At 44.1% G+C, this 19,929-nt stretch overlaps 1 protein-coding gene across 3 annotated transcripts in view; it reads right to left on the minus strand.

The window, feature by feature from the left end:
* Positions 1-16,484: 16,484 nt before the first annotated feature.
* Ncaph (non-SMC condensin I complex subunit H) overlaps positions 16,485-19,929 on the minus strand; it is a 50,177-nt gene continuing 46,732 nt past the window's right edge. For all 3 annotated transcript variants that reach the window (XM_070013366.1, XM_070013367.1, XM_070013368.1), the window contains exon 18: positions 16,485-16,966. In XM_070013366.1, the coding sequence (XP_069869467.1) occupies positions 16,907-16,966 (60 nt within the window). In that variant the 3' untranslated portion in view covers positions 16,485-16,906. The remainder of the gene's footprint in view (positions 16,967-19,929) is intronic.

A 19,929-nucleotide genomic window follows, 5' to 3' on the forward strand; every position in this document is an offset into this window, starting at 1 on the left:
TGCATGTGATATCTTCACTGGGGCCACTATGCCTTTATTGTTTAAGGAACACTCCTTTCAACGCCCCCTACCCCATTGTATGCAGAGAATTCTTGCCTCTGAGAAGCAGGTTAGAAAATTCATCTTGGAAGACACTGGGGAGTAAGAATCAGGGACAATTACTTCCCCTGGTGGTAGAGGCAAAAGAGCCCATGCATGGCTCTATCCCATCATCCACAGAACTGGACACCACAGCAGTGTCTACTACCAGCTACCCTGGTAACAACACACCCCTTCCTTTGGAGAAGGAGGGGGGCTCTCATGAGTCAATCTGGGCATAGTAACTCTACAGTCCTCTGTTTCAACCAACACGTCCTCAAATCTGCATGAAGTAGGAAGTGGAGCAAGTGGTAACATTCCCATTCAAAGCCAAGAAAGCTGAGTCCCAGAGGTGGTGTCTAATTTGCCTGCGATCTCACACAAGTCCTAGATCTGAGTCCCTAAAGCCCAGCCAGGAGTTTCTTTTGCAGCAGATTGAGATGTTTATGGTTTCACATGCATGCACATCATCTGGATGGTCCCATCCCTGACTAATCTTTCAACAGAAAGGGGTCAACTTGGACCCAAAACAGTGACTGAGATGGAAGGGCTAGCTTGAGAACAAAGCCTTGGCCTGACCTCGTTTTCTGCCATCTTTCCATGGCCATTCCTCTTTCTCTCTGTCCTTCTGGATTCTCTTGTCTTCCCCTACCCCCTCATGGTCGGGGGGGGTCCCTGAAGTGACAGGACCTGACATACTCTGACCTACAGAGAAAATGGAACAGCTCCCTCCAAGGCCACAAGACCTGTGGCTGTCATGACAAAGCCTGCTCTAGCCTCTGTGGGAAGTGTAATTGATGACTGTCCAGCTGGCCCTGAGATCCACCACCTTCTTCTCACGGGGATCATGCTTCCTCCGACTGCTCCCAGCCTTCTGTACCTTCACTGGTTTGGATGTGAAGTCATCCCCACAGGTTCCGCCCCCAGCTGGTGATGCTTTTGAAAGGTGATTGGATCAGAAGGGCGCTAACTTCATCAAAGATTAAACCATTGATGACTTCACAGCTAAATGGACTCTTCCGTGGTGAGGTCTAAGCTGGACGCTGGTGGCTCACGCCTGTAATCCTAGCTACTCAGGAGGTTGAGAAGGGAGGATCATGGTTCAAAGCTAGCCCAGGTAGGAAAGTCCATGAAACTCTTATCTCCAATAAACCACTAGAAAACCAGAAGTGGTGCTGTGGCTCAAGTGGTAGAGTGCTAGCCTTGAGCTGAAGAGCTGAGGGACAGCGACCAGGCCCAGAGTTCACGACCAAATTAAAAAAAAAAAATAGAGGGCTGGGAAGGTGGCTCAGTGGTAGAGCGCTTGCCTTGCATGCTCGAGGCCCTGGGTTCGATTCCTCAGCACCACATAAGCAAAAAGAAAAAAGCCGGAAGTGGCGCTGTGGCTCATAGTGGTAGAGCGCTAGCCTTGAGCTGAAGAGCTGAGGGACAGCACCCAGGCCCAGAGTTCAGGCCCCACGACCGGACCCAAAAAAAAAAAAAAAAAAAAAAAAATAGAGCCAGCTAAAACCTTAGAAATCATGAGCCAAATGAATCTCGAATCTCACCTCCATTAAATTGTTTCTCTCGTGTATTTATCACAAAAACAAAAACAACAAACAAACAAAAATACCACCTGATTAATGCATAGCCTTTGATGTGAGAGTTCTGAAGGGTGAGTTTCTATTGGACTCCTATAATGGCAATTTTGGCTGGAGAATCCCTAATCAGCCTGGCCAAGTCTTTCTTGAAACTATTTCACATTCTCAGGTGACCGGAGGGTATTTTGTTTTGTGTGTGTCTGTGTATATGATGCCTGAATTCAGGACCTGGTTACTATCCCTTAGATTTTTTTCTTTTCTTTTCTTTTTTTTTTTTTTGGGGGGGGGGTCCAGTCATGGGCCTGAACTCTGGGCCTGGGCGCTGTCCCTCAGCTCTTCAGCTCAAGGCTAGCGCTCTACCACTTGAGCCCCAGCGCCACTTCCAGCTTTTTTCTTTCTGCTTATGTGGTACTGAGGAATCTGGCATGCAAGGCAAGCGCTCTACCACTGAGCCACCTTCCCAGCCCCTAGATTTTTTTCTTAAGGATGGTGCTCTACCACTTCAGTCACAGCTCTACTCCTGGATTTTCTTGGTGATTAATTGGAGATAAGCGTCTCATGGCTTTCCTGCCTGGGCTGGCTTTGAACAGTTGTCCTTAGATCTCAGCTTCCTGAGTAGCTAGGGTTACAGGTGTGAGTCAGCTAGGATGACAAGTGTAGCCACTGGTGCCTGGCTAATCTAAGTTTTTATTCTGTATCTACTCACAGCAGGATTTGTCAGTTTTTAAGATTCCTCCAGGAAAAACAAAAACAAAAAGCTATACCCCCAATAGTCTTGGCGAAAAATTCAGATTTGATGGTAGTTGCCAGAGCATGTCCAGTAGTGTTGTGTACACCCGCACCCCTGCCATCTCCCCTGTGCTTGACTGGGCCATAACTAGGGGATCATTTCTTCCCCAGCCCTCCCTCACCCTCAATTTCCCCTACACTTCACCTCCTTATTCCTCCCTTTGTCTACAAGCAGATTTTTGTTAGTCAAACTTGTATGGACAACTTCTACTCCCTACCAAATCAAAACAGACTTTTTTTTTAAATTGTAAAGATACTATACAGAGGGTAAAACAGACTTTTTTTTTTTACTAATTACTTTTTTTTTAATTGTAAAGATACTATACAGAGGGTTACAGTTACATGAGTGAGGTAATGAGTATATTTCCTTTTGAACATTGTTACCCCCTCCATTGTTTTCCCCCTACCATCCCCTCCCTCCCTCCCTTTCCCGAGGTTCTTTTTTTTTTTTTTGATTGTGATTAAGTGATTACATAATTTCTGGAAATTCACAGTATTGTGGAATAATGATGCTCATTTAAAGTCACAAGTTCATTCTAACTTTCCTGGAGCAAATTGTCTATCACAGTCTGTAATATATAACGGTGCTCACATGTTATATACCATATATGTGATCAGCAGCATGGGGATATTTAGTAGTGGTTCAACCAGATGAGTGGGAGGTCTTTGTTTCTTAAGTCCTGTTAGTTTTGTTGTATCACCTAACATTTTGGATTTAGCATCCACTTATCAGGGAGACCATGTACCGTTTGTCTCTTCGTTCTTGGCTTACCTCGCTCAACATGATTCCTTCTAGCTCCATCCATTTCCCTGCAAATGCCATTATTTTGTCATTTCTAATGGCTGCATAATATTCCATTGTGTATAGATACCACGATTTTTGGATCCATTCATCTGTGGTGGGGCATCTAGGTTGTTTCCATATCCTAGCTATTGCGAACAGTGCTGCAATAAACATGGAGGTGCACGTGTCCTTGTATATTGGTTCCTGTTGTTCAGGGTAGATGCCTAGAAGTGGTATGACTGGGTCATAAGGCAGGTCAATCTTTAGCTTTCTAAGGACCCTCCAGACTGCTTTCCAAAGTAGTTGTATAAGTGTACATTCCCACCAGCAGTGTAATAGGGTTCCTCTTTCTCCACATCCCCTCCAGCATTTGTCGTTGGCTGATTTGTGGATGTGGGACATTCTGACTGGGGTAAGGTGGTATCTCAGGGTTGTCTTTATTTGCATTTTCTTCACAAACAGGGATGGTGAACATTTCCTCATGTGTTTCTTTGCCATTTTTATTTCTTCATTTGAGAAGTCCCTCTTTAGTTCCCTTGCCCATTTAGTAATTGGTTTGTTAGGTTTGGGAGGGATTATAAAACAGACTTTTTTAAACCTTGATTAGCCTCTGTGTGTGTGTGTGTGTGTGTGTGTGTGTGTGTGTGTGTGTGTGTGTGTGTGTGTGTGTGTGTGTGTGTGTGTGTGTTGGTACTAGGATTTGAACTCAGGTCTTTCCCTTGCTAGGTAGGTGCTCTACCACTGAGCCACACTCCCAACCCTAGATCACAGAGTAGGGGTTATCTGAATAAATGCAGCAGAAAATTTTTTTTTTCAGATTTCAACATGTGTTCATGAAGAAAAATCTTACTGATGCCATAGCTCAGTGGTAGAGCACTTGCCTAGCATGCTCAGGGACCTAGATTCCTCCCCCAGAACCACACAACAACAACAATGCTGCAGTACATGGCAGAGAGTAGCCAAGGAGGAGAGAGAGGATGATGTGTTCTGGCCTCCTCCTCCTAGGTGTACCCCCTTCTTTTCCCTGCTCTCCTTTCTGTGTATCAGCTGAGGTCTGGCTTCTGGGAGTCACTAACTCATGGTGGCTGTAAGCATCAGGAGTAACTGAGACCAGGACAGGTAGCTGATATGACTCAGGCTGCTCTGCTGTCATTGAAGATGCTGGATGTGAGGCCATTTCCCCCTCTTTGTTCTGCTGAGGGAGAAGTGAGGTTCACTGTGTACACTTACTCACTCCTATTTTGGGTTGCTAGCCTTCACCCTGGGTTATCCACAAGCCAGGTCTGTCCACAGTTGTCTATTCTGCCTGCCCGGGCTGTGTCAACAATGTTGTCCAGATGCCCAGTCCTGGTCACACGTGGGTTCTAGTGTATAGTTGCAAGATGCCTACTATAGAATGTATTGCTCTGCTCTAGGATGCTTTCCCTGGCTACATGACAGCTGTAAGATGTACTGACTTTGCTATGTGCCAGCTATGGAATGCATTGTCTCTGCAAAAGGCTACAAGCTAGCTATAGAATGTCTGCCCTCACTGTCTGATCTCTCCAATGTCCAGCTGTGACTATGAAGATTTCCTGCCCCAGCCCCTTTTTCTGCTCTCAGACTCCTGACACTAAATCTGTTAGCCCAATGAGCTCCCTTCCCATAGCTTCGTCCACTCCTTCCCCTTTCCACAGGTTTAACATGCTCCGTTCTTAGGCAACGCTAGGCCCATGTAGTAAAGGCAGTAAATAATCAGCCTCCAGCCCCCTCTACCTTGCAATGGCACTTCTCTGGGGCAACAAGAGCCCCTTAGAGTGACCTTCAGGTCTGGGCAGCTGCAAGGCCCCTTATCTACTATTTGGGCAGCAGCCATAAATCCCAGTCTGCCATGATGAAGCCTGTGGCCCTCACGTCCACACCAGGGTCTCTGCCTCCTAGCCCCTTCTAGCCCCTCCTAAACCTTCTAGGTTCTATAGGTCACCTCAGACAATAGCCAGCACTTCTTCTCACTTCTCCCTTGTGAAAAGGGGTCTTACCAGCCCCTTTCCCAGCAATAAACCTTTCTTTGTTCTCTGTACCTGGATGTCTGTATGGTTTTCTGGCCAAGTCTAAGATACACTAACAATATCTACCTCTACAGTTCTGAGAGCAGTTTGCTACTCTCTATCCCACGAGAAATAGCCTGTCAGCCTCTAGCTGACATTAAACACTTCTTCTACATGACTATGTATCTGAGTGGTTTTCTGGGTCAGCACTTACATTGTGGACATAGCATTCGGGTGATGTACTCAGTGGCCATGGCCATGGGGAAAGGTCTGTGTCTGGGGTTACAGTAGAAACAGGCTGCTGGGCCTAAGCAATGGTGTCAGCCAGCTAGGCCCCTGTGGAGAGAGAGGTAACTCTGTCTGGCAATCACATCCAGCAGGTTGCCTATGGCTACGCACACACATTAATAGTAACAGAGGAAGGCCAAGTGTATTGCGTGGGGTGCAAACTCTCATGGCCAGTTGGGCACTGGCAATAAAAGTAACCAGTTGTTGTGGAAAAGGACAGGAACATGGAGATTACAGCCTGTCCCTCCACCCACACATCTGCCACCAAGACTCTCAGCTGACACATGTGCACAAGGGGTCAGCAGTGATCCTCCGCACCTAACCCACTTCCAAGATTTTCTTTTTTTGGGGGGGGGGTCCAGTTGTGGGGCCTGAACTCTGGGCCTGGGCGCTGTCCCTCAGCTCTTCAGCTCAAGGCTAGCACTCTACCACTTGAGCCACATCGCCACTTCCGGCTTTTTTCTTATGTGGTGCTGAGGAATCGAACCCAGGGCCTCGAGCATGCAAGGCAAGTGCTCTACCACTGAGCCACCTTCCCAGCCCACTTCCAAGATTTTCATGCTTTGCCACCTAGGCTGTCACCTAGTACCTCCTCAACTGTAGCCTCACAGGGGCTGAGTCACCAAAGAGGTGATCCTGACACTGAATTCCTCAAGTTTTTAGTCAAAGGAAAATTTATTTATTTATCTCTTGTTGCTGAGCACTGAACTCAAGTGCTTTACTGTTTACACCATATCCCCATCCCTTTTCGTTTATTTTAGTTTGTTTTTCAGGTGGGTGTCAGGATTTCACCCAGCTGATTTTGGACCTTGTGCTTCCTCCCTACACCTTCCCAAGTAGCTGGAATTATAAGTATGAATCACCATACCTTGCCTGGAATATACATTTATGCACTCAAAGTCCTTCTCAAAATTATGCTCTATTCTTAATTGGGAGACAATGGGAATGCTTATGGAAATGAGTGGGGTTTTTTTGTTTTGTTTTTTATTTTGTCAGTTGTGGGGTTTGACCTCTAAGCCTTGGTCGCTCAAAGCTCTTCAGCTCAAGGCTAGCTCTCTACCTCTTGAGCCACAGCACCACTTTCAGTTTTCTAGTAGTTTATTGAGATAAGAGTCTCAGGGACTTTCCTGCCCGGGCTGGCTTTGAACCACAGTCCTCAGATCTCAGCCTCCTGAGTAGCTAGATTACAGGTGTGAGCCACCAATGCCTGGCTCAATGAGTGGATTTTCATATCCTGTGTACTGAGCTTTTTGTGGCACACCTGACCTCTCTTCCAAGGAGATGGTAGAAGTACTAGATTTGGCTATATTTTATAGATAAAATCTTGAAAAAAATCTCTCCCAACAAACTATTAAGCAAGGATTCTGTGAGGAAAATGCCATTCATTTCTCTGCTCTTGGACACTATGAAATACCAGTCTCAGGATTTAGAATTCTGCCCTGGTTTTGCATAACTGTAGTAACCTAACTGTAGTAACCCATACCTCAAAATTTGTATATATAGATCGTGATCTCCTGTAGAACTTCAGCAGCAGTCAGAAGAGTAAAAGCCTTTAAAAATTGATCCCTACCTATAGAAAAGGAGGTTTTCAGCCCTTCCATTTCCCTGCCCCCAAACCACTTTAGTCAACAGCATCATTTTGAGCTGCATCTGACTGAAGTTTTTGGAGGGGTCCATCGTGGGGCTTGAACTCTCACCTGAGTGCTGTCCCTCAGCTCTTCAGCTCGACTAGCGCTCTGCCACTTGAGCCACAGCACCACTTCTGGTTTTCTGGTGGCTTACTGGAGATAAGAGTCTCATGGCGCCTGGCACTGGTAGCTCACACCTGTAATCCTAGCTACTCAGGAGGCTGAGATCAGAGGATCATGATTCAAAGCCAGCCCAAGCAGGAAAGTCCCTGTGAGACTCTTATCTCCAAGAAGTGGAGTTATGGCTCAAAGTGGTGGAGCACTAGCCTTGAGAAGAAAAATAAAACAAAAGACACTGGTCAGTCTTCATCTCCATAGCATTTACACTGAAATCATTAACTACATACACTCAAGGACAAAGTGAGAATTTCTTATTAAATTTACCATTTCTTTTTTGTGTTTGTGCCAGTATTAGGGCTTGAACTGAGGGCCAAGGCTCTGTCTTTGAGCTGTTTTGCTCAAGACTAGTACTCCATCAACCTAAGAACCACAACTCCAGCTCCAGCATTTTGGGGGGTAGTTTATTGGAGATGAGAGTCTCACAGACTTTCCTGCTGGGATTGGCCTTGAATCATAATCCTCAGATTTCAGCCTTCTGAGAGGCTGAGAGGATTACAGGTGCAAGCATTGGTACCTGGCTCCATCTCTTCTTTTGAGTCACTTAAGTTGGATACTTTCTCTTTTTCTTTTTCTCTTTCTTTCTTTCTTTTTTCCTTTCCTCCTTCCTTCCTTCCTTCCTTCCCTTCTTCCTTCCTTCCTTTCTTTCTTCCTTCCTTCCTTCCTTTATTTTTTTTTTTTTTTGGTGGTTGTGTGGCTTGAACTCTGGGTGTGGGCGCTGTCCCTCAGCTCTTCAACTCAAAGCTAGTGCTCTACCACTTGAGCCACAGAGCCACTTCCAGTTTTCTGGAGATTAATAAGAGATGAGTCGCACAGACTTTCCTGACTGGGCTGGCTTTGAACAGCAATCCTCCGATCTCAGCCTCCTGAGTAGCTAGGCTTACCGGCATGAGCCACTGGTGCCCAGCAAGTTGGATACTTTTGTACACTGCTATATTGATCTACAGTGTTCTAGCCAAATGTACCATTATTCCCCTGTCTGAACTAAGGATGTTACTACCACATTTTTTACCTCCCAGTATTGTGCCTTAAATTAATAGACAATCTATTATAATTCTTAAGGGTAGTCTGAGAACAACTTTATATGTAACATACTTGATGAAGGAATAAACTACATAAAATGCATTTAAAACAGCTTGTAATTATTGAGGTTCATGTTCTTCTGGTATATTGTTCTAAAAAATAGAGACTTATTAGAACATTGATTGGAATTCACAAAGGCTTTAGTAATTAAATCATTAAAAAGTACAAGATTCTATTTGCTTGATGTCATTAATTTCTCATATGGGATCATTGAACATGAAGTATTTAAAAAAAATTTTGCCAGTTCTGGGGCTTGAACTCAGGCCTGGGCACTGTCCCTGAGCTTCTTTTGCTCAAGGCTAGCTAGCACTCTACCACTTGAGCCACAGCACCACTTCCAGATTTTTCTCTGTATGTGGTAATGAGGAATTGAACCCAGAGATTCATGTAAGCTAGGCAAGCATTCTACCACTAAGCTACATTCCTAGTCTGAAGTGTTATTTTTAAATGAAAGTTATTTCTGAACCTTACATAAATGTATAGATTCTTTTGATTTTCTTTGTGCAAAGCAGAATTGACACCATAAGTAAAAAGGACTATAAAGTTTTCTTACAGTTGCATTTTATGTCATTATAATGCCTGTTTTTTAACCTGGAGCTACTATAATTACACTAGATGCAAAGAAACTAATGTGTTCCATGGTGAACCTTAAAAAGGACAAGAGAGGCCAGGCACCAATGGTTCACACCATTAATCCTGGCTACTCAAGAGGCTGAGATCTGAGGATAATGGTTCAAAGCTAGTGGGGCAGGAGTCTATGAGACTCTTATCTCCAATTAACCAGCAAGAAAGGTGAAAGTGGAGCAGTGGCTCAAGTGGTAGAGTGTTAGCTTTGAATATAAAAATCCAAATAAGAGAGGCTGGGGAGGTGGCTCAGTGGTACAGCGCTTGCCTTGCATGCATGAGACCTTGGGTTCAATTCCTCAGCACCACATAAACAGAAAAAGCCAGAAGTGGTGCTGTGACTCAAGTGGTAGAGCGCTAGCCTTGAGCTGAAGAACTGAGGGGCAGCACCCAGAGTTCAGGCCCCACAGCCAACAGAAAACAAAACAAAACAAAAAATCCAAATAAGAGCATGAGGGCCTGAGTACAAGCCCTAAGACTAGCACAAGAGCAAGATAGCAAACAAGAAAGAGAAAGAGGGGCTGGGAAGTTGGCTCAGTGGTAGAGTGCTTGCCTCACATGCACAAGGCCCTGGGTTTGATTCCTCAGCACCACATAAGCAGAAAAAAGCCAGAAGTGGCGCTGTGGCTCAAGTGGTAGAGTGCTAGCCTTGAGCTGAAGAGCTGAGGGACAGTGCCCAGGCCCAGAGTTCAGACCCCATGACCAAACCCCTGCCCCCCCAAAAAGAAAGAGAGAGTTATAGTTTTAGATCAAATCACATAAGAGAAACTGGAAGGGAATATGGTGTCCAATTTGCTAATAGATGTCTCACAGTGTAAAGAAAACCTCTTTGGAATTAGAAATCTTCTATTGACCAATTATTTGATAATAAAATTTCTATTTGTAGATCTAGGAAAAGAAGGCACTGGAGTGGTTTCAGGGAGATGGAGGAGTTGGGGGGAAAACTAAATAATTAAGAAAACAGTAGACTGTATGAAATAATGATCATTCACTCAATAAAGATAGATCTCATTATTCTCTCTCTCTTTTTTTTTTATGTGTGCTGAGGAATTGAACTCAGGGCCTCATGCATGTGAGACAAGCACTCTACCACTGAGCCACCTTCCCAGCCCCTCATTATTCTCTTTTAAAAGAATTTATTGCAAAGGTGATGTACAGAAAGGTAGATATCATTATTTTCATATCAAATGTAACTTTTACCCTAAGACAGTAGCTTGAATGTGTTTCCAATATAGGTTTATTACAGGAAATGGTACTGGTTAATATGTAATAGGAAATTGTGCTTGTGTTTTACAGTTTAAACTGTATTATAATATTTCAGCCATCTATGGGTTAAATGACTATGGCATCATTGGCTTTGCTATAATTAAATGAACCAATAGAAAAACTATATGGAAACCAGGTGCCAGTGGCTCATGACTGTAATCCTATCTACTGAGGAGGCTGAGAATTGAGGATCCTTGTTTGAAGCCAGCCTGGTGCAGGAAAGTCTGTCAGACTCTATCTCCAATTAATCATCCAAAAGCCAGAAGTGGAGCTGTGGCTCAAGGGGTAGAGCACTAGCCTGGAACATAAAAGCTCAGTGACAGCACCCAGGCCCTCAGTTCAAGCCCCAGGACCAGCACGCACGCACACGCACACACACACACACACACACACACACACACACACACACACACACAAACAACTATATAGATATTTTTATGTTTTTTTTTTTTTGTTGTTGGTCGTGGGGCTTGAACTCTGGGCCTGGGCGTTGTCCCTCAGCTCTTCAGCTCAAGGCGAGCGCTCTACCACTTGAGCTACAGCGCCACTTCCACAAACAACTATATAGAATCTTCTGGAAATAGATAATGTAAGGTTGGCTCCTCGTAGCCAAGTCTCCGCCCCATACCTACATTACCTAGACAACTGGCACACCTGGAAGAGGTCACATTCACATCCACTGAGGTCACATCTGGATCCAATGTGGCCACACCTTTCTCCCACCTGGTCCCACCTCCTCTTACCTGGTCCCACCTCCCTTTACCTGGCCACACTTTTCCCCACCCCTACCCTAGATAAGGCATAGCCCAGGGTCAGCTGCCTTCTTTGGCCAGCCTCGTGGAGTGCCAACCTGGCCTGATACCAGCCAAAACAATGACGAAACCTACCCCTTACTGTGAGTGGTGTTGTTCTTACTCGGCAGCCTTTTTAAAAACCTAACAGATAAATCATTTTTATGCAAATTAAAAAATAAGTAGTTAGGCTTACCTGGAAAAAGCTGTTGTATGTTTTATTTTGGGAGAGTGGTCCGTGCTGATGGTTAAACATGGGCAGTTAGTGCTGATGCTAGGTAAGCATCCACCTCTGAGGTAGACCCCCCCAACCAAATTTTTTTTTTTTTTTTTTTTTGGTCGGTAGTGGGACTTGAACTCTGGGCCTGGGCGTTGTCCCTCAGCTCTTCAGCTCAAGGCGAGCGCTCTACCACTTGAGCTACAGCGCCACTTCCGGTTTTCTAGTGGTTTATTGGAGATAGGAGTCTCACAGTCTCTCCTGCCCGGGCTGGCTTTGAACCGCGATCCTCAGATCTCAGCCTCCTGAATAGCTAGGATTACAGGCGTGAGCCACCAGCGCCCGGCAAATTTTAAGTTTTTTTTTTGTTTTTTTTTTTGGGGGTCCGGTCGTGGGGCCTGAACTCTGGGCCTGGGCACTGTCCCTCAGCTCTTCAGCTCAAGGCTAGCACTCTACCACTTGAGCCACAGCGCCACTTCCGGCTTTTTTTTTTATGTGGTGCTGAGGAATCGAACCCAGGGCCTCGAGCATGCAAGGCAAGTGCTCTACCACTGAGCCACCTTCCCAGCCCCCAACCAAATTTTTGAGAGAAGGGAGGGTACTGGGGATTGAACCTAGGGCCTTGAGCCTGCTAAGCAAGCACTCTGCCACCCAAGCCATTTCCCCAGTGCTTTTGTTTGTGTTTTGAGATAGGGTTTTGCTAACTGCCCATCTGGCCTCAAACCTTGGATCTTCCTGCCTCTACCCCACAAGTAACCAGGATTATAGGCATTTATCACCACCCTACCCAGCTGCAAGACTTGGTAAGTAAAATAAATGATTTTTTTCAACAAATTTTTTTTCTTTTCTTTTTGACTGGTCCTGGCCTTGAACTCTGAGCCTGGGCACTATACCTACTCTCCTTTTGCTCAAGGCTAGCACTTTACCACTTGAACTACAGCACCACTTCCAGCTTTTTCTATGATTAATTGGAGGTAAAAGTCTCACAGACTTTCCCGCCCAGACTAGCTTCTGATCTTGATCCTTAGATCTCAGCTTCCTGAGTAGCTAGGATTACAGGCATGAGCCATCAGCGCCTGGCTCAATTACCTTTTTATTGTGGTAAAAATATATGTAACATAAAATTTGACATTTCAATCTTATTTTTTGTCTGAGTCTGGGACTTGAACACAGACAGTATCTGATGCTTTCACTCATTGGCTGGTGCTCTACCACCTAAGCCACACCTCCTCCAATCCCCATTTTTTAAATCGTTATGATAAAGGTGATGTACGAAGAGGTTACAGTTTTCTAAGTCAGGTAATGAGTACATTTCTTTTTGAACAATGTCACTCCTTCCTTTGCTCTCTCCCAGTTTTTGTCTCTCATCCCCACCCACAAGTTGTGTAGTTCAGTTTCAACATAGTGTCTAGAGAGCACCACTGCTGCATTTGTTCACCCTTGGTCTTCCCCCACCCCACATTTCTGTGCTCCCCTTACCCTAAAGACAGATAAACAAGACAAAAAAAACCCAAGAAATTCCATTTCTTGGAATTCATTTTGATAAATATTACATGATCAGAAGCACAGAGGCCTTGAGCCTTTGTTCAACCCCCATTTTTAGGCAGTTCTAGGCATCTAATTCAGTGGTAATTGCTAAGTATGAAATTCAATATTCCCATTTTTGTGTGACTATTACCATTATACAATTCCAGAATTATTTTTATATGAGTATCATACTTTTTTTAAAGTACTTGTACAAAGGAATTTCAATTCTACAAGTCAGATTATGGGTACAACACATCTGGATCTATGTCATCCCTTCTATCATTTCCCTCCATCTTTCCCAATTCCATCCATACCCTGAAGTTACAGTAGTTCAACTTTTATATAATGTACATCGAACATAATGACTTATGAATTCCACAGTCTTTTAATCATGTCCTTTTGAAACTTTATACCTATTAAATCATAATTTCCTATCTCCCTCCTGCCCCAGCCCCTGGTAACCACAATTCTATTTTCTGGCTTTATGAATTCACCTAATCTCACTATTTCCTGTTAGCAAAATTGCACAATATTTTTTATTTTGTTTGTACATTTTCATTCTGCATGTCTTCAAGGTTCATCCACAGTACAACATGTGTCAGACTCCATTCTTTTTTTTTTTATTTTGTCGGTCATGGAGCCTGAATTCTGGGCCTGGGCACTGTCCCTCAGCTCTTCATCTCAAGGCTAGCACTCTACCACTTGAGCCACATTGCCACTTCTGGCTTTTTCTGCTTATGTGGTGCTGAAGAATCAAACCCAGGGCCTTATGCATGTGAAGCAAGCACTCTACCACTGAGCCACTTTCCCAGCCCCACTCCATTCTTTTTTTTTTTTTTTTTACAGCTGAATAACTTTCCATTGTAGCAGATGTCACATTTTGATTATACATTCATCTTTCTAGACGTGTGGGTTGTTTTCACCTTTGGGATATTGTGAATAAATAGCCCAATTTCTAAACTTGCTGTGAATTTGAATCTAATGGTATCTGTTCGAGTCCTTGGTTTTCTGAACAAATACTCAGAATAGGAATAGCTAATCATGTGATAATTACAAATGGCTTTAACACATAAAATGCTAGACCACACTCCTAATAGAAATGAATAAACTCTAGAAACAGCTCTCATTTGTAAGACTACAGGAGCCAGGGGGGCTGTTAACCAGTCTTACTGCAGTGTGCTGGAATGGGACTAAGGGCAGGGGGAAAGTGTTCACTTCTTTCACTTTGCAACCTTTTGGGGCTATATTTTGTGTATACAATTTTGCCTATCCACATACTCGATGAGATCTCACTTTGGCTGTCTAGTAGGAATAGAAGGGCAATGGCGCTGGGAGTAGTGTCCCCAATTCCTCAGTGCACTAGTAATGCAGATATTCTGGTGTCTGACAGCAGGAAGAAAGTGGTGACATGATCCTCCCAGCTTAGGATGGGTCTTTCTGCCTCAGTCCTCACTGTTCTGTACACTGGGGTATCTAGGCCATGCTGGATGAGATAAAACAGCCCTGGGCAAAGTTCCCTTCCTTGATAATCAGACCTTAGGGCAGCCTGTGCCTGGGAGGTCCGCACTGTCCTCTGCTGGTGGGAAGCGGTGTGGCAGTCCATGGTGAAAGTCCATCATCCTGTTGTTCAAGGTTCCATCCCAGCATCCTCCATACCTGGGTCATTTACTACGGTTTTTTTTTTTTTGGGGGGGGCGGGGGAGGTCGGTCATGGGGCTTGAACTCTGGGCTTGGGTGCTGTCCCTGCGCTCTTCAGCTCAAGGCAAGCGCTCTGCCACTTGAGCCATAGCACCACTTCCGGTTTTCTAGTGGTTTACTGGAGATAAGAGTCTCACGGACTTTCCTGCCCAGGCTGGCTTTGAACTGTGATCCTCAGATCTCAGCCTCCTGTGTAGCTAGGATTACAGGCATGAGCCATCGGCGCCTGGCTATTTTACCACTTTTTATAGCCCAAAGGCCAGTGTCATATACTAGCCACTAGTCTGCAGTTTTTTTTTTTTCTTCCTGATACTGGGGGGCTTGAACTCAGGGCCTAGATCCTGTCCCTAAGCTTTTTTTGCTCAAGGCTGGAGCTCTAGCACTTGAGCCACAGCTCCACTTCTGGCTTTTTGGTGGTTAAGTGAAGTCTCGTGGACTTCCCTGGTCAGGATGGCTTGAACTTGGATCCTTAGATCTTAGTCTCCTGAGTTTCTATTATAATGGATAGTGAGCTACGTGTGCCTAGCAAGGACCTTTCTTGTAAGAGCCCTAAATCTTAATATTCATGAGGGTTTAGCCCTCATGAACTACTTAATAATATTGTATTGGGGCCCATATTCAGAACACAGTATTCATGTTTCCTATTATAAGCAACCAAATTAATTCGAATCGACACAGTAACCATGTAATACAAGGAAAAGCAGAGCAGGGAGGGGAATTCAAGGAAGAAGCTCAGCTCTAGCCCAGACCATATAGAAATGTAACACAAGGGAAAACAAGGTCTGCCAGTTCTACTCTCAGAACTAAAAGGCAATAAAGCAAGAAGACCAGCACTCACTTGGTATGGGGAACTGTGCTAGGGGCTCCAGTCCCTGCAGAAAGGGGTGAGATCTCTGCCTCATGCACAGCTTTTTCTAACACATGTTCACAAGCCCCTAACCTTTCCAATAGAACAGGGTGGGTATTCTGGACAGCACAATGCTGGGGCAAGAGACTACTTTGTGTTGTATGTGGTTTGGAGCTTAACCATGAGTTATGAGGAATAATTGTCAAGTTAAGTTATACACTTTGCTGCTTTGGGCTATTATCCAGGATCTTGTCTTGACCAGCAAGTTTTTTTTTTTTTTTTTTGTCTGTTGTGGGGCTTGAACTCTAGGCCTGGGTGCTGTCCCTCAGCTCTTCAACTCAAGGTGAGCGCCCTACCTCTTGAGCCACAGCGGCACTTACGGTTTTCGAGTGGTTTACTGAAGATAAGAGTCTCATGGACTTTCCTGCCAGGGCTGGCTTTGAACTATGATCCTCAGATCTCAGCCTCCTGAGTAGCTAGGATTACAGGCGTGAGCCACCGGCACCTGGCTTGACCAGCAAGTTTTGACAGGAAACCCAGGACATAGCCAGGACCAAGTTCTGTGCATCAACACCTATAGTTTCAGCAAACTGCAAGCAGTTTTATTGCATTGTGGGAATGTAAGAGGCCATTTTACATTTGTAGGTGTCCTGAATTCTGTGGAGCTGCATGAGCGTCACCAGCACTGCTCCCCATCTTTAAGCAGCACAGAGTGCTAGCCAGGGGCATAGACCCTGGAGGCAGACTACCTCTACTTTACTCTGTGTTCCTTCTACCTCTAACATGAGAGAGGCAACAGCATCGCACACAGGCTGCTGAGGCCTAAAGGAGGAAGCCCACAGAAACGATGAGAGAGCACTTAAATAGTAGCTCTTACCACCGCCATCACCTTCTAGCAGAGACCTCAAGTATTCACACCTATCTTAAAACTTCAATTTCTAGCTGGGAATTTCCCTTTCCTCTACAGTAAGCTTTTTTTTCAGGCCTATGTGGACCTGTAGGCAATCTATCACTGAGAGACTGCATCGCCTTGAGGGAAAGAACCAGGTCTAACACTAATATGGAAAAGCAGGATTGAGCTCAGATATTTAATGATTTTATTTTTAAGGACTATATACATATATACATTCATCAATGTATGTATGATGTATTTGCACTCGGGAGCCTTTTAAAGACAATATCAAAAGCCTACTAAAAGTTATTCTCTATTAAGAGTAAAGTGTAGAAAATAACAAAGGTCAATCTAGGTAGAACTATGCAGAAATGTAAATGGATGTAGGTCTTCACAGTCCAAAGCAGGAAACTCCCATCTCCTTCTTCTGCCCTCCTAGGTGTCCTCATAGTAGTATCCTTCATTGGTCATGGAGTTTCAGGCTGTGGCACCAACTGTGAAGGGGAGAAGGGAGGAGCAACCACAGGCACTAACCATAGTTTGCAACAGCATCATCCTCCCCACAGAGTGGAAATCGCTGGGCCTCCTGTTGCTGACTTATACAATGGCTTCAATCTCCTAGCTTCACATGAACATCAGAAAGATCCTCTGTTCCTTCCAGCTTCAGATTCTGAGGAAAGATCAAGAAACACATGGACTTTGACATATTGAGAATAGAATCATAAATCAAATTCTGAGGTGGCAAGGTAATAACTACAAAGAACAGGCTTGTCTCATAAAGAAAACTGTGGGCTAAGATATGGTTCATGGAGTAGAGAAGCATAAGGCCCTCAGATCAAACCCCAGTGCCACCAGAAAGAAAAACCAATCATCATGGCAAATGTAATTGAGATGAGATACAGGGAGCAGGGTGGAGCCCACCAGGAGGCACAGCACATACACACTAACCTGTCCACATGCACCCCCTCCAGGCACTCCACCACTACCCTCAGTGTGTCCATGACAGCTACCCTCCCCCTCCCATCTCTGGGCAGCCTCCATCTTCTACCTAACAACCACTCACTACTTCACTAGGCAACTGTTCCTCTTGGAGCTAAACAGCTGTCAGAGGCCTGGCTGAAGATCCTCTCTTTAAAACAAACAAAAAAAAACACATTTTGTTGTTGTTGTTGTCAAGGTGATGTACAGAGGGGTTACAGTTATATAAGTAAGGTAATAAGTTCATTTCTCCTCCCCCAACCTATTTTTTTGTCAGTCATAGAGCCTGAACTCTGGGCCTGGGCGCTGTCCCTCAACTTTTCAGCTCAAGATTAGCACTCTACCACTTGAACCCCAATGCCACTTCTGGCTTTTTCTGCTTATGTGGTACTGAAGAATTGAACCCAGGGCCTCATGCATACAAGGCAAGTGCTCTACCACTGAGCCACCTTCCCAGCCCAATAAGTACATTTCTTGTCAAACTTGTTACCCCTTCCCTTATGTTTCTCCTACTTTCCCTCCCCCTCCCAAAGATCCTTTTTTGCCACAACTATCCTGTCCCTACTTTGTACACCTGGCAGGGTTTTTTGCAGCTCAAATTTTTTTTTTTTTGGTTGTGAGGCTTGAACTCAGGGCCTGGGTGAGCTCTTTTCCTCAAGGCTAGTGCTCTACCACTTTGAACAACAGTTCCACTTTTGATTTTCTGGTGGTTAATTGGAGATAAGAGTGCAAAAATAAAATAAAATAAATTTAAAAAAAAAGAGTGTCATAGACTTTCTTTCCAACCTCCTGAGGATTACAAGCAGGAGCCACAGGTACTTGACTACAGCTCAGGTTCTAAAAGTTGTTAGGTGCTATGGATGTAGCTCAGAGGTATAGTGCCTGAGGTCCTTTAGGCTTGGCCAGTCAGTTCCATGCTGCTGGCCATGGAGCAGAGGGTCCCAAATCTACCACTGGATCCCAAGCCCAGACACTGCAAATCTGAGGGGAGGTTATTACCAGAGAGACAGCCCAGAGTGAGAGAGAGAAGGAAGGCCAAAAGAATGGTTCTGGTATGAAATACTAAGAGAAGATTTCCCTGGGCAACCATTGGTAGCTCATGCCTGTAATCCTGGCTACTCAGGAAACTAAGATCTGAGAATCTGATTCAAAGCCAGCCTGGGCAGAAAGTCCATGAGATTCTTATTTCTAATTAACCACCAAAAACCTAGAAGTAGAGCTGTGGCTCAAGTAGTAGAGCATTAGCCTTGAGCAAAAGAAGCTCAAGGATAGTAGCATCCAGGTCCTGAGTTCAAGCCCTAGGACAGGTGCACACGGACAGGCACACGCGCACGCACGCACGCACACACACACACATACACACACACACACACACACACACACACACACACACACACACACACACACACACACACACACACACACACACGGAAAAAAAAGAAATAGAAGGGATAAAAATAAGAAGTCAAAGCATCCTTATTTGCAGACAAATATGATCCTATACTTAAAAGGCCTTACAGAGTCCACCAAAAAACTAGTGTGAAGATACAAAAACATACAAAAAAACATACAAAAAAAATCTACTACCTTTTCTATATGTACCAATAACAAAACAAAACAAAACCCATGTGGGCACCAGAGGCTTATGCCTGTAATTCTAGCTACTCAGGAGGACATCAGTTCAAGGCTAATCTGGGTTAAAAAAAAAAAAAAGTCTGAGACTCCATTTCCAAAATAATTGGTAAAAAGTAGGGCTAGAAGCACGGCTCAAGTGACAGAGTACCAGCTGAACAAGCAAGCCAAACAAAAGCCAGACCCTGAGTTTTCAAACCCTGGTACTGGCAAAAAACAAATAAGGATTAAACTAACCAAGGACACAAAAGACTCCTCCCATTAAAACTATAAAACACTTAAGAAACTGAAAGATGCAAAAACTTCACACGTTCAGGGGTTGGCATAAAGTGTGGAAATGGCTATGTTACCAAAAGCAATCTACAGATTGATTCAATGCAATACCCATTGAAAAAAAATTCCATTAACATTCTTCACAGAAATAGAAAAGTCAATCCTAAAATTCATATGGAAGCACAAAGACCCTGAGCAGCCAACTCAAGCTAAGAAAAAGAAAGAAAAAAGAATGATGCTAGTGGTATCACAATACCTCACTTCAAACCATTTTAGAGATAGAGCAGCAACAACAACAAAAAAAAAAAACTGCCAAGTACTGACACAAAAAGAGATATAGATAAATGGAATAAAAAAAAAAAAAAGGTCCAAGAAATAAAATCACACTGCTATAGGCAAAACAACTGTGCCAAAAGCACACACTAGAGGGAAAAAAAAAAGCAGCCTCTTCAACAAATGATGCTGGGAAAACTAGATGTCTACATGTCCAAAACTGAAGGTAGCAGATTTCAACAGATTTCTCAATCTGTTGAAAAAAAAAATCAATTCATAATGGATCAAATACCTTAAGATAAGCCCTGAAACTACTATGGGAAAATACTTCAAGACACAGAAATAGGTAATGACTGAGAGAGACTCTAAGCTCACAAAATCACAGCAAGCAATGGCAGGTAAAATGTTATTTTAAAAGTTTCTCCAATCAAAGGAAATAATAAGTGAAGAGATAGCCTATAAAATGGGGAAAACCTT

This window comes from Dipodomys merriami, unplaced genomic scaffold (genome assembly GCF_024711535.1).
Source record: "Dipodomys merriami isolate MVZ:Mamm:240054 unplaced genomic scaffold, mDipMer1.0.p SCAF_90, whole genome shotgun sequence".
NCBI classification, from domain to species: Eukaryota; Metazoa; Chordata; class Mammalia; order Rodentia; family Heteromyidae; genus Dipodomys; species Dipodomys merriami.